Source organism: Setaria italica, chromosome IX (assembly GCF_000263155.2).
Source record: "Setaria italica strain Yugu1 chromosome IX, Setaria_italica_v2.0, whole genome shotgun sequence".
Classification (NCBI taxonomy): Eukaryota; Viridiplantae; Streptophyta; class Magnoliopsida; order Poales; family Poaceae; genus Setaria; species Setaria italica.
Genome location: NC_028458.1, coordinates 10,178,846 through 10,192,527, shown reverse-complemented (window position 1 = coordinate 10,192,527; position 13,682 = coordinate 10,178,846). Strand labels below are relative to the sequence as shown.

The following is a 13,682-nucleotide window of genomic DNA, read 5'->3' as shown; positions in this document are numbered from 1 at the left end:
GATTTCGAGGCAGAAAAGGATGAAACGGACCGGAAGAAAATGGCTTCCCTCCACAAATGGCGAGCGAATGGCGCCCGCGCCCCCTAGGCTCCGAGCTGATCGAGCCCCATCGCGCGCGGGGGCGGACCTGGCTCTCGAGATCCGGTAACGGCGAGCCAGCAAGGCGCGAGCCAATAGCGGGGCGAGACAGCGCAGGCCCAGCCAAGAAGAGGCGCAGCCGGGACAGGAAAACCGGCCGCGGAACCGGGAATGGCGGATCCAGGAGCCGCGCTGAGGAGGCGGGTGGGCAGGCGGGCGACGGATCCCCTGGACCCCTGGAGGCCGGCGGGTGCTGAGGATTGGGGGGATTTTTTTTTTGTGTGTGGAAATCTCTCGCGCCCGGGGTGGAGGAGGTAGGGAGGCGGCCGGAGAAACGGAGGTGGGGGTGGAGGGGAAGAGGGGAGAGAGAGTGAGAGGCGGAGGAGGGAGGACGAGGAGGGGACGCGCGCTTATATCTGTGGCCGCTGCTCGTCGCTCTCACGGGGCGGTGGCCCCCACCGCAATTAGGGGGCCGGGGCGTCGTCGTAATTAAGAATCGACGGCGACGCAACGCCATTAACGGGGGGTGGGGAGGTGGTTAGCTAGCTAGTGGCTCGCCCACTGTTACTTTCAGCTGGGCGCGGCCTATTTCGGGATCCCGGCGGTTGGATCCGCCCGCCGGCGCGAATCTTGACGCGGCCTCCCCACTCCCTGGCTGCCTGGCTGGCGCGTCTAGAAGCGTGGCCTCCTTGACAGCGGCGGGGCCAGCTAAATAATCGGGATGGTTAAGTTAACCATGATCAGTCCAGTACTCCAGTGCAGTCACGTCACGGCGCTGGACGGTGGGGGTTGGAGGCTGACGTGTGGGCCCACGTGTCGGTGGCAGCGGGGGAGCTTGCGCGCCCCTCGTCGTCCGATTTTTTTTTGTTTTTATTGGACGGCGACCGGGTTGTGAGGTGAGGTGAGGTAGGTGGCTGCCGCGTCGCATGGACAACGTGGCGACGCTGACCCGAACCAGAGAGATCACGGGGCCATACCGCCGTTGCATTTGCAGAAGCAGCCGCCTATCAGGTGTAGCCGTGTAGTGTAGTGTATCTGGCTGGTAGTAGCAGCCGCTTCGCGTGTGCCTTGAGGCCTGTCGGTGTCGGCAAACGAGGCTATCCCGATACAAGCAGATTGTTGGTTGGAAATCGTTGATAGGGAACTAGAAGGTAAAAGTTAAAATATAATATATGAATTTATACAGATTTAGGTCGTCAAAGTAGCATAATATCCTATATCCTATTTGGGGTGATTTATATTGCGTCCTGCGCTTGAGTGTTATTTGGTGTTGAGGATTTGGTCCTCTGTTGTGGTTCTACGAGGTCTTCAGCTACCGATCTAGGGACCTCCTGCTCTCCTTTATATACTCCAGGAGGCGGGATTACTAGTCGGTTACAGGGTAGGAGTCCTAGTAGAATTACATGGTATGAGTTCTAGTAGAATAACAAAGGAATCCTAGTAGGAGTCCGTCTTTTCTTCCTTATGGGTACTGAGAATCTATCCCCGACAATTGCACGCGATTTCTATGAGTAACGTACGTATCTCCGTTTGGAGGAGTTGATCCACGTTGGCGTCTTGTTTGGCTTTGGCACAAGCCTGTACATTTTTTTTGAAATTATAGGCCGGTGAAAAGTAGAACCTACATTCTTGATCATGCTTTACAAATGCTTCTTTGGTTCTCGGCCTCGATCACGTAGGGTGAACTTGTAGCCCCGCGAAATTGTGATGAAATTTTCGATAAATTTTAGTACTCGAGGGATTATGTACGACGAATTTTTGTAGCTATTTGAATTCGGTACAGTGGGGGATTATGTACGAAGGCACTTGAAGTACCCCGATTCAAGATATCTAGCAAACTTCATATAAGTACCACAGCTATTCTACTACTCCCTCCGTTTTAAATTATACATCATTTTAGTTTTTCTAGATTCATATATGTTATTATGCATCTAGACATACACTATATCTAGATTCATAGAAAAAACTATGCATCTAAAAATCAAAACGATCTATAATTTGGAACGGAGGGAGTAAGTCAGAGCTGGTGTCAACATCTGTTGTCGGCTCACTGGTCAACCGATGCAGGTCAGCAGACAAGCAGCTGAGGGCTGATATTGCAGCTCCACTTGTTTTTGAGGCAAAAAGAAAAGTAGAACGGGGCAAAGATAGGCAGATAGCGAAGGTAGCTAAACCCTATCGTACCGTACGTGACAGGATTTTGGACATCCAATTGACTGGCCGGCACTCCGCCTAAACTTACGGATGTCCTTCCCCAGGTACATTGACAAAGTTATGTGTTATGTGAGAGTAGGTTCTTTCAAAAAAAAAAAAGGTTAAGCGAGAGTTCTTGTAGATTGATCTCGTGCCAACAAATCGGTAGTCAACAAATAAAACCATCGGTAGTGAACTGCTAATAGGACTATTCCCATCTGGATAAAATAATCTAGCTACTACTCCGGGTCCGTCCAAAACACGAGCGAGCATTACACCTAGCTTTTGACTTGTTTGTTGAACTTTTGGTAGATTCTCAGCATGAAAAGCTAGAAATTCAAATAAACAGTAAATTTCTCGTGCAGCTTCAAAAAACCAGAAACTCAGAAAAGTTGAGTTTATATGGAAACTGAAAAGCTCAATTTTCCGAGCTTTTTCTAGATTTTTGAGTCCAGAAAATTAAACACATCTTCCAAAAGCTAAGCTAGTGTTAGTTTTTCAGAACTAAAAAACTAGCATCAGCTTTTCAAAAAAACTCAAAAACTGCAGCTCGAATAAACATCCCTTTGACATTTTGTAGCCTCGTACGGCAGTACTTCTTCCGTGTACAATGACCTCAAAGCAAAGCCCCTTCCTCATTACATCTCAGTTTGAGTTTTGCTTGATTTTGGATTGCATTCAAACATTCCATGACGGAAGAATATCGTCTTGGAAAGGACCGATTACTCCTCTTGATCTTTTCCCAGCACAGTAATCTCAGTTCTGTTTCTTCCAAAAGACAACGAATTAATCACACCTTGTCAAAGTTCAAACCCTAAGTAGCATGGCAATTTAGCGCATTCACATTTCAAATCCACATCTGGGCCGGGCGCCAGGTGTGCGATGCGAGGCTTTTAAAAGCGTCGTCAGAACATGCAGGTAGTAGAGCTAGCACCACTCTGCTACTGGAATGCTGCGAAATCTGATCTGATCCGGGTCTGTGTCAGTCACCCCGGATCCAGAGGCGTGCGCGCCATATTTCAACGATCTCATTGGTCGGCACCAGCACAGGTGTGGAACGCATTGGATTCTTTTCTTGCCGTTCTTGCACACGGCCGGCCCGGCAAGTGACTCCTCGCCATCCCACCACATCTCTGTTCATGTTTTCATGCGTAAGAAGTGGCGGATCAAGAAAGGGGAAGTTTATTTTCCCCTTTTCCTCCCTCCTCCTCCTTATTTTTCTTCTTCTTTCTTTTTATCCATGCCTAAATTTTTTAGGAAGAGCTTGGGAGCTTCATGGACTGCGTGGGGTCGGGGGCAGCCCCTCAGCCCCACGCTGGATCCGTCCCTGTGTTTTTAATACCAGTCTCAGTGGAAATTTCACGTAAAGTTTCATATATATTAAATTCCCACGTCTATCTAGTTCCTAGTGTAATGAAATTGTGCACTGAAACTTGCGAACTTTCTCGGAGTTGTACGTGTGATTCAATATTTCAAGTTTTCATGCTGTTCATTTTTTTTTTAGCTGAGATCCCAAAGTGTTGTTATTGCTTCTGATCGTGATCGGCTCACGCACACATGGCAGACCACATGATCCCAACAGAGGAGGGAGGGAGCTTAACACACCACATGACCTCACTTTCAGATATGCAAATATGCAGGCCGTGCAGCTTTGACCTGAATTATTGTACTATCAGATCAAAGGTACACCAGCAGAGGCTGGTGCTCTGCAACTGCAAAAAGCAGGATCACAGTTCCCAAGAAACTTCCACACACACACATACACGGAGAGCTCAATCATGGAGAGCTCCTCTGCTCAAGCGAGCGCATTCTGCTTCAGCTACCATACTCTTATTTTAAGGCCCTTATCAAACGAGAGAATACGGGTGTGCTTTCCATGATGCAAAGCAGGATTTGAAAGAAAAAGAATCATTTAAAAAGCAAACCATGCCTCCCTGCATGCTAATATAAATGTAGGGCAAGCATGGCCGTCAAGGGTCCTAAAATATGACAATTTTTTTTAAAAAAAGTGCGTGCGCGTGCATCTGCTGGTACGTCATCAAAGAAACATTGATCAAAATCTTGCAGCAAATTCGTTTAAAAAAAGAATCTCGCAGCAAAGATTGGATAACAAATATAAAAGCAAGCATAATTTTGCAATTATTTTATAACCAGAGAAAGGAAGGACACATCAGGCACGGGATCATTGTTTTCAGGCGGGCACAACCGCAACACATGTCCTCCTTTCGGATGTTAGAACTTACAGGGAAGGTGAAAGCATAAGAAAAGACGGCACAACACACCAGCAACATTGCACAACACGAATATGAAACACAGCCCGATGCAGGATGTCTTTTGAGAATGTTATGTACAACAGATATAGCACGCACAGCTGAAGAAACACCCCAAGAACTGCTTACAGATTGGGAGATCAGGAATGTGTGATCAGGCCTGTAACTCAACTTGCTTTTGGATCAGACCTGTTCATCGAATTCCTGCGGGTTGGCCCCTTTCCTGCCTCCCTGCCAACTGTTTGGCCATATACATAAGTAAAATTTTCAAACTTAAAGAGTGATGGAAATGCATGACAACATAATGGGAGAGCTGTCTAGCTAGTGTATTTCTGAGACGATTTATAGTAAGTAAGCAAGCAACTAACCATGCTACTGCAATTTAGCAATGTTCTCATTTCATTGTTTAAAATAGCTTTAAAAAATACTTGGGCAAGGGGGATACATTTTTCGCAAGCACATCACTGAAGGGAATGGGAAAATGGCATGATTTGAAACTACAAATTACCAGGGGTGATATGAGCTAGTAAACCTCAAGCAAAGCACACCAATTGGTATTCTATTCTAGATGGTTCTAGTTGCTTTCAGCTACAAACTTCCAAAAATTTCTCAATGGTTGCCAATAGCATGATGAGAAACTGCTCTAAGATGCTTGAGACTACCATGTGCACTGGTTCAAAAAGATTGTATAACTTGAGAGTACTGTGTGTTTACCGTTGTTTGGCAGGGATAACCGCTTCTTGGCTGGTGTATTTGCTTGCTCGAGCTTATCTTTTGGATTGCGCATAGCCTTAGAAGCTACATCTGTTGGCTGGGAGCTGACTTCCTCAAAAACTTCATCTGTAACCTTTGCCTTTTGTTTGGATGATCCCAAAGAGGTGGATGGCAAAACATTTGCCGGTCGAGCAAATGAAGTACAACTAACATCTGAATATGACTTTTTGTGGTTTACACATTTCTTCTTGCTTGGGCCAGGAGGAGTATTTAAAGTTGGCACTTTACCCTTTGGTGTGATCTGAGACTTTGTTTCCTCATCCTGCTTATCTTCATGATTTGGCATACTCTCTTTGGCATTACTGTCAAGTAATCTGTTCTCCCATGGACGTACTGCCATCCACCTGTCCAACCAGTTTGATCCCCAGTGGTTGTCATCAAGTTCGGGACCTTGCAGATTCGTGGATTTTTGTTGCTTGGAACCAGCTTGCCGCTGATCAAGATGAAAAGCACTTCTTAGTGATCTCATAACTTAAGAGATACAGAAAGACAATGCAAAGTTGTAAGGGCAATAATGGTTGTTTATATTGTAAATAAGTTATAAGAAGCTAATGATAATTTGCTATGCCACTCAAATCGATAATTTTGAGAAACTAGTACAGCAATGTCATGCTAAGTGTATCAAGCTTCAAGTTGGTTGTGCTGGTTTATACGCGGCAGGTAGCAAAGACAATGTATTTCAACAAAGGTACAGATGCAGTAATTATTTCATATCTATCACAATAGTCATGCTTTTCTTAACCCATATTTCCCTTCAAACAATTAAGAATTTGATGTCTTTCTGCCAATCTATCACTAATTTGCAGGCTCGAAAACATGTAACACACCCTGCCTAATAAAGGGGCATATATACTTTCATGAAGATAGCACCCATTCCAAAACCTCCTTCATGATGGCCATCAGATCTGCTTCTCTGACTAACGAGCTACAATCAAGAAAAATATTAATAGATCCTAAAGTGCTAGATCATTGAGCTAATTCATTAAACAAGTTCTGGTCACTTCACAACTTTACACTTTTCATCACAGTAGATGTACCCCAAAAATTTACCTGATGAGTCAAAGCGTATGCCATTGCCCTCTCACGCTTAGCAGCAGCTTCTTGCCTTTTCAATGCTTTAGCTTGCATTTCCTCCATGGAACCAATACTACCACACCAGCCTCCCTGCATTTGTTTTCGTTGAAGAAGAAGAAAACAGATATAGCAAAATACAGAGTACAGTAGACAAGAATCATCCCACTTATTGACTCCCTCAGTTTTCCTAGTTGGCAAAAAATCATGGACAAATAAAAACACTTGGTGACATTCATTGTCAAGGCCAATGAGAATGAAACATCTATTGCTAGAATAGTTATTTCAATACATGGAATATCAAAAACTGGCCCAAAAGAACTCTAATTCAAGATATTCCGCTAGAATCACACAAAAATTTGAATATCATATAGCAGTGGTTACGAGCAAGTCAACTCATAAGAAAACATTGCCCTGACACTAATCCCACCTTCCCCACTGCTACCAAATTCCCCTCCACGACCACATACAACTGACAGAATTAGATAACGAAGAATAAGACCAGAATTCTGTGAAGCATTTCATTAAAAACTCTGGTAAAATACCAGTCCAAGTCAGAAAAAAAAACACAGCAATCAACTAGATAGCATGGGCAGTTTTGTTACCATCAACGGATCAAAGAAAATTCAGCCCCTCCCTCAATATGTGTTCTTCCTTTTTGAAAGAGAAAAATATGTATAGTTGACTAGCTCCTATAACATGTATTTCCTAACCAAGGAATAGTGCAAAATATGTAATAAGTGAGATATCTGGTAGCATGTTGATTTCCAGAGGATTATGTGGCCTACCTCAACTTCTCGGACATGGTTTTCATGATCATCTTGTTCAGGAATCTTTTTCCGTGCCACTTGATTTTCTAAGGCAACACGAACTTGTCTAGCTCGTACACGAGCTTGGGCTTTTACCAGTGCTTGCATACACTGAAGCGTTTCTTCTGTCTGCCTTCTAACAGCATGACCCCTGACAAGGGCTTGAAGTAGAACTATTCCTTTCAAAGCTCGTAAAGCACGTTTAGCCTGGTAGATATGAATAAAAGGTCAGAAGTCCAAACCAGAAGCACTATGAAATAATGAACTAAAATATTTACTAGAGCTTTTAATTCTTTAACTAGTGTTTAACTATACAATAACACTTATGTCAGGAAAAGAAACCTCAGTTTCATAGTGTTTATGTTTTCTTGACTATTGAATATATAATAGGACTTCCTAATATTCCAAAATTTGCATAATCTGGTTTTCTTATTGATTTGCTGGCCGGAAGTTTCCAAGTTGTTTAGTTGGATAAATAATAGAAAACTGAATGCAGAAATAATCAACATGTACTATAATTAGTTTATATTAGTAGATAACACAATGTTTTAAAAACATAGCATACCAAGAATGCTCGAAAAGCAGACTGGATAACTGTTGCTGCCATATCCTCTTTACTTTCATGTTCAGCCTGAGAGACATGTACATCAAGTGATGTACTGTTTGGACAAATCGTATTTGAAATCGTTTGTATGCCGTTGCCATCAGTCAATGCTTCACTTTGCACTGGAATTTCTTCGACTGCAAGTGCACCTTCAGGATCCAAAGAATGTTTCCGTTTGTGCAGCGATTGATCAGAAGAGCTCCTCTACAACATTTATAATTCATTTTCACGGTGAGAAACTAACACAAATAAAAACAGAGGATAATAGGGTAAAGTACAATGGTAACAACCAACAAGTCAGGTTGGACTGCATGAACATATAACAGATGTTCAGGAAAAAAAAACTCAAAACATCATAAATTTGTATGGCATACAAGTCACATGACAGACAAATTATGTATAGTTCATGACAAGACAGACTACACATAGTTCCTATGTACGGTATTCAATTGGACAGAATTATAGGAGTAAATACTCAAAATGAACTAGATTATGAAAAGATTTGGAACTGTTAAAGCTTCAAAGTAACTGTAAATGAACTACAAGAGTAGCTAACTGCTTTAGAGGTAGCAACTCAAGTTTAGTCACATTCAGATTTCAATGCCTAGGGAAGCAAACAAATTAATTCTTAAAAAAAAGATTCCCTAGAGTAAAGGACAATGCAATAGTCTAATTGTGCACAGATCAACCATCCATCTATCCATCACTAACAGGCCAACCAGAAATTAAATCAGAAAGATGCCATTAAGTGCTCAACCACAACTTTGCCCAGTATGCTTTTGTTCTTTTTTCTTCTCCTCAGTAGGTGAGGGCATAGAAGCATTGACACTGATAATTACTACATATTACACACTAACCACCATTTGCTACATCAGTGCACATTTTATATGGAGGGTTGCTGGTATTAGCCGTAAAATGTGAACAGTATTTCTTGTCATGTTCCATGTAATCATGTATTCTTGGTACAAAACCTAATGGAATACATGTGTTGTCTTTATGTGCACTGCTGTCCACTGAAAGTGAAGCATGTTGGTTGAGGAAGAAGCTTGTGACAAAGACATGCCAACAACAGAAGCTCTATGGCATCCAATGAGCTAGTTTTGGTAAACCTTCTATTCTTGCAGGTTTTTCTGACTCTTCAAGGTTTGTCATGTTCTCACAGAGAAAGACAAAGAACAAGAATAATTGCACCACCAGTTGTGCCCACAATAACAGGAAAAAAAAAGAAAATACATAGATAAAAGAAGCGTGCTTTCATAATGTGGTAAAATGGACCAAATATTAAGCACAGGCCATTTAATAGATTGCACAATAATAAACCTAGGTGGAATGCCATGACTTACAGTTTCACTGCTTTCAGCATTTTGTCCCTTTTGTTGTTTTTCTGCATTGTGCCCCTTTTCTTGCTTCCTTATGCCGACCAATGATTTAATCCACTTGGATGAGATACCCATGATACCTCCTCCTCTTTCACTAACTCAATGACCTAAAACCAGTATACTGCAGTGATTAGTGCACTATAGAAATAAAAGTTGCATTCTGCTTAAAACTTAAGTTAAAACGAAAAGGCAATGGGTACTGACCATACGATCACTCAACCGAGAAACTTAACATCAAAATTGCTGGAATTGAAAGCAATGTGTAGTGGTACTAATGCAGCAAATCGCTAGCACATGCAAGTTGTTGTCACAAGAACAAAGATATACAAAAGTCGCCACACAAAGACTGAAAATAAGTATCATCAACACAATTTATGAAATCCAGTGATTAATGCAATAAATAATCTATCTGATATGATAAGGTCAGTCGCAAGGAACAACTATATTCTGTCAGCCATTACTCTATCTGTTGGTGGTTGCTGGTTGCCATTCTCACTGATACCACAAATACATTACTACTCCCTCCATCCCAAAATATAGCTACATTTATCTTTTTCAAAAGTCAAATATTTTTAACTTTGACCAACAATACCTCTAAAAATAATTTATTTCAAATAGAAAAAGGTTACATATTATAATAGTTGGTTTCATGATAAATCTATTAACATTATTTTTATGTTATTGGTCCCTATGACTATTTTCTCTATTCTCAGTCAAAGTTGAAAATGTTTGATTTTGAAAAAATATTCTGGGACAGAGGGTGTAGTCAAGACAATGGCACCAAACTTGACAAGTCATGATAGCAACTGCTATTTAGTGACCTAAATCTCTAGTCATTGAACAACATATTAGGTACATAAGTGTGAAATTGATTAAAAAAATCTTCAACACATTAATTGAAAAAAAAGTTCTGAAGCAAATTGACAGTATCTCTGAAGAATGTGAACCATGAACTGATTCAAGAAGAGAAATAAGTCCCCAAATAAATGGGCAACCAACTTTTCAGAAGTTGTAATAAAGGACACAAAAATGTGAGACAGGCTGGGATCGGCTGATCGCTCCAGCAAAACAGTGGACCTAAAAAGCAAGTATTCAGTGGCGTGCCAGGGCCCGGGCAGCCCTGGCCGCAGCCCTGGTTCAAAGCCAAAAAGGCAATGCAAATCTTATAGAAGCAAGAACCAAACGGAAGCAAGCACCGATGATGGCCTCACACTAGTAAAAACGGCTCTGGGAATGTTCATCTTAAATTATGTAAAAGGAAACCAAACCCAACCCGATGGGTATCGCCACCATCAATTCCCTCCAAAATTGAACAAACGTCGCTGAACAGAATCAGAAAGGGGGGAAATTGGTAAAAAGTGGCACCTTTGACCTTTCCGACACTCCATCTAAATTCTTCCACATACAAGCGGCGTCGTTGAACATGCACACGGATAGGCCCAAAAGCCCCAAAACTTCCCCCACATTTTAGCATAAATCGATATCTAAGAAATGCATCAACTGCGGCAAAGACACACTTTTAACTTCTCCCCGGGCAGGCAAAACCGAGGAAATAAGACATTGCCCAGACGGCAGGCAAAACAGAGAGGATCAAGGATAGCTCGGGCTCCAGGTCCCACGCAAAATCCAGCAAAATGCGCCCCAAATCCAAGAAAGTGCGCGCCAATCTCTCAACGGCCCCCAAATCAGACGAAATCCGCACCCAAAACAGAACCAGAAAACAAGCGCGAGACCCAGGGACGCGCATCGCCGGTTGCCACGCCCCCCAAGAATGCGCGACCCTTGGCACATCAGACGGGGCTGGGACTCACCTGAGCGGGAGAAGAGGAGAGATTTTGCTCGAGACGGGAGGGCGGAGACGAGAGAGACCATGCCCTCCCCTCGCGCTCCGTCCGTCTGTCCTGCCCCCTCTCTTTTGTTCGTGCGCTTGGATTTCGATTTCTTTTTTGTCTCGTTTTTTACCTGCGCTTTTCGTCGCTTTGAAGGGAAAAAGGTGGTTGCTGTTCGAGGAGATCACATTTGTACAAAAGCCCTTTGGAAAATGTGAATATCTTTTCTAGCACGGGCGGGTGGGAATGGGAGCGTGGCAGGCTGGCAGTAGCCGTTGGGATGGGCTGGCGGTATCTGAATTCTGGAAAGAAAGCGAGGGCTTGTTTGTCATATTCAAATCCACGACACAACTTCAACAAGACTCCTGTAAAGGGGATCGAGGGACTCGTGTGAAAAGTAACCCGTGGTTTCGTGAAAAAACAGTGGGAAGTAGGACAGTTTCCTGTAGAACCGTTAGCTGTAAATGCTCGTACAAACTCTTCCTTTTGCATTCCTAAGCATTGTAATAGTACAATTTTTTCCTTCTATTTCCATAAATAAGTAAATAGGAGGCCAACTGAAAAACTACATGACCTTTTGCTTATGGGCAATTTCCTTCTTTGCCACGAAACAATCTCTTATATGTCATCGATGTGTCTACAGTATGTGGAACCCTCCGTAGTCATTTACAGTGGTGTATGAGGAATTTAGGATTTAACTAGTGGCACGTGAGGAATTATTCCTTTACTTTTGTGGCATGTCACTATTGTTACCGGTATTACAAGATCGCCACTATCAATCGTGGCACTCTTCACCAAATAAAAAATTCTCTAATCATTTAAAATTTACTACATAGAATTATATTTATTTTGGGACTATGTCATTTGATAAATTTAATAATATGGAATGAACTTATGTATCAAAATATTTATTGACTTTTAATCATAAGACCATTCATCTTATTTAAAAATATATAATTACTATTTATTCCGTTTGTGACTTACTTTATCATTAAAGTTTTTTAACCCTGATATATCTTTTCGTATATTTGCAATAAATTTTTGGATAAGACGAATGGTTCAACGTTAAAATTAGCAGTGACAAATGGGAATCAGCAGTGATAAATGAAGTAGTTAACCATGGTGAGAGCAATGGGAGAATTTTACATGTTTGGCAAGTCCATCTGTATGTTCTGAAAATGAGAATTATTCAAAACAACATGCCCAATCCATGGGTAATACATATCTTTATGTTTCCGCTTTTAGGCGTCCGTGGATTAATATAGATTTCGTTATGCCAACTCCTCTCCGTACGACATTTGCCATGGCTATCTATAAGCACATTTATGAGCACAAATTGACCGACGTATTTGGGTGGCTTGCCTGTCCAGCTCGCTTCGCCTGGCTCGGGAAGGCTAGCTTACTAGCGTTTGAGAGTGGTTTATCCTCCAGAGCACGGAAAAATAAGGTAGCAAGCAAGATAACACGGCGCATATCCAAAATAAGGTAGAAAAGAGATAGATTCGACATATATATTTTCCATAAATTTTGGTTTAATGTCATCCCTTTCACACAAGTATTATGCAAGTACATGAAAAATCATCACAGTAATATAAATGGTCAACATTTGCACCTTATTAGGTGCTACAAACATCCAAAGGCTCTGCAAACTATCTCTATGGAACCATGGAAAGAATTACACAATTCCATATAGCTGCATAAAAACCGATACATCTTTTTCCTAACCCATAACTCCATAAGGCTCTAAAGTACTCTCTTCCTTCCGTGGCCATAGCTTCTAAGATCAAATAAATACAAGTAATATATAGCTATCTGGACCTCATGCGCCTTATGTAGCACATGTTATGCGACATCGTTTAAGTACCAAGTTTAGTAAAAAAAATGATTAACACGTAGAATGCCAAATAAATATATTAAAAATTCATTTTCATGATGAAATTAAGGAATTTGATTTGATCATAATCTAAATTTTTTATCTAAGATAAAACTAAAATAAACATTATACTTTGGAACGTAGGGAGTAAATTGTATTTTATGGTAAAAGAGGTTTCATATAAGACGATAACCACGTAGACCTAATACAATATAGAGAGTACTAAAAAAACAATATATTAAGGAAAAAAAGCCTAGCGAACTGAGCATAACTCAGCTAGTAAGGTTTTTTATGGTGAAATCTGTTCACTAGTGTTCTAGTTCTCGACTCGGTATTGATACTCGCATTTTATTGAATTTATTCCGGAATTTAACCGACGTTAGAAATAGGATTGCGCGTATGTATTCGTAAGCATACATGTACACGAGCGTTCGTAACGTTCTTCGCAAAAGAAAGCAACCGAGGGATAGATTATGTAATTACAGCTATAGCTACAACTTATGATTGCAACTACGGTCGGTCGCAGAACATTTGATTTGACGAAACTCTTTCGATTCCTCTACGCATCTGCGCAGCCAACTGAGCTACTACATGGGAGCCACAATCATTGCACAAGCACGTGTGAAAGTGAAAAGCGAGAACTTCTCGCCACCAAACAAACACCAGAAACGTGCAGTCAGTAAAGCAGAGGGCCGGCCCGGACCCATTCCGGCCCATCCTAGCCCACCAGCCCCACGAATACGCGTCCGCTACACCGTTGACGTACTCGCGGTCGTCTACATAGCTCACGCGCATCGGCCGT

General features: G+C 41.9%; 1 protein-coding gene across 1 annotated transcript; it reads right to left on the bottom strand.

Moving 5' to 3' along the window:
* Positions 1-4,387: 4,387 nt before the first annotated feature.
* On the bottom strand, positions 4,388-11,145 carry LOC101776593 (protein IQ-DOMAIN 1). Its single transcript, XM_004982248.2, has 7 exons — positions 10,990-11,145; positions 9,143-9,285; positions 7,761-8,003; positions 7,175-7,402; positions 6,366-6,479; positions 5,256-5,748; positions 4,388-4,779 (listed from the first exon to the last, which is right to left on the bottom strand). Exons 2-7 carry the CDS (start codon positions 9,251-9,253, stop codon positions 4,709-4,711), a joined length of 1,260 nt encoding a protein of 419 aa, XP_004982305.1. The 5' UTR covers positions 9,254-9,285; positions 10,990-11,145; the 3' UTR covers positions 4,388-4,708.
* Between the last annotated feature and the right edge of the window lie 2,537 nt (positions 11,146-13,682).

Bases quoted from the DNA above. Each gene is read 5' to 3' on its own strand.
- LOC101776593 (XM_004982248.2), bottom strand. From the start codon at position 9,253: ATGGGTATCTCATCCAAGTGGATTAAATCATTGGTCGGCATAAGGAAG. The intron at 5,749-6,365 runs GTAAATTTTTGG...CATCTTGATCAG, and splicing joins CATACGCTTTGACTCATCAG to CGGCAAGCTGGTTCCAAGCA. The intron at 4,780-5,255 runs GTAAACACACAG...ATGGCCAAACAG, and splicing joins GTTATCCCTGCCAAACAACG to TTGGCAGGGAGGCAGGAAAG.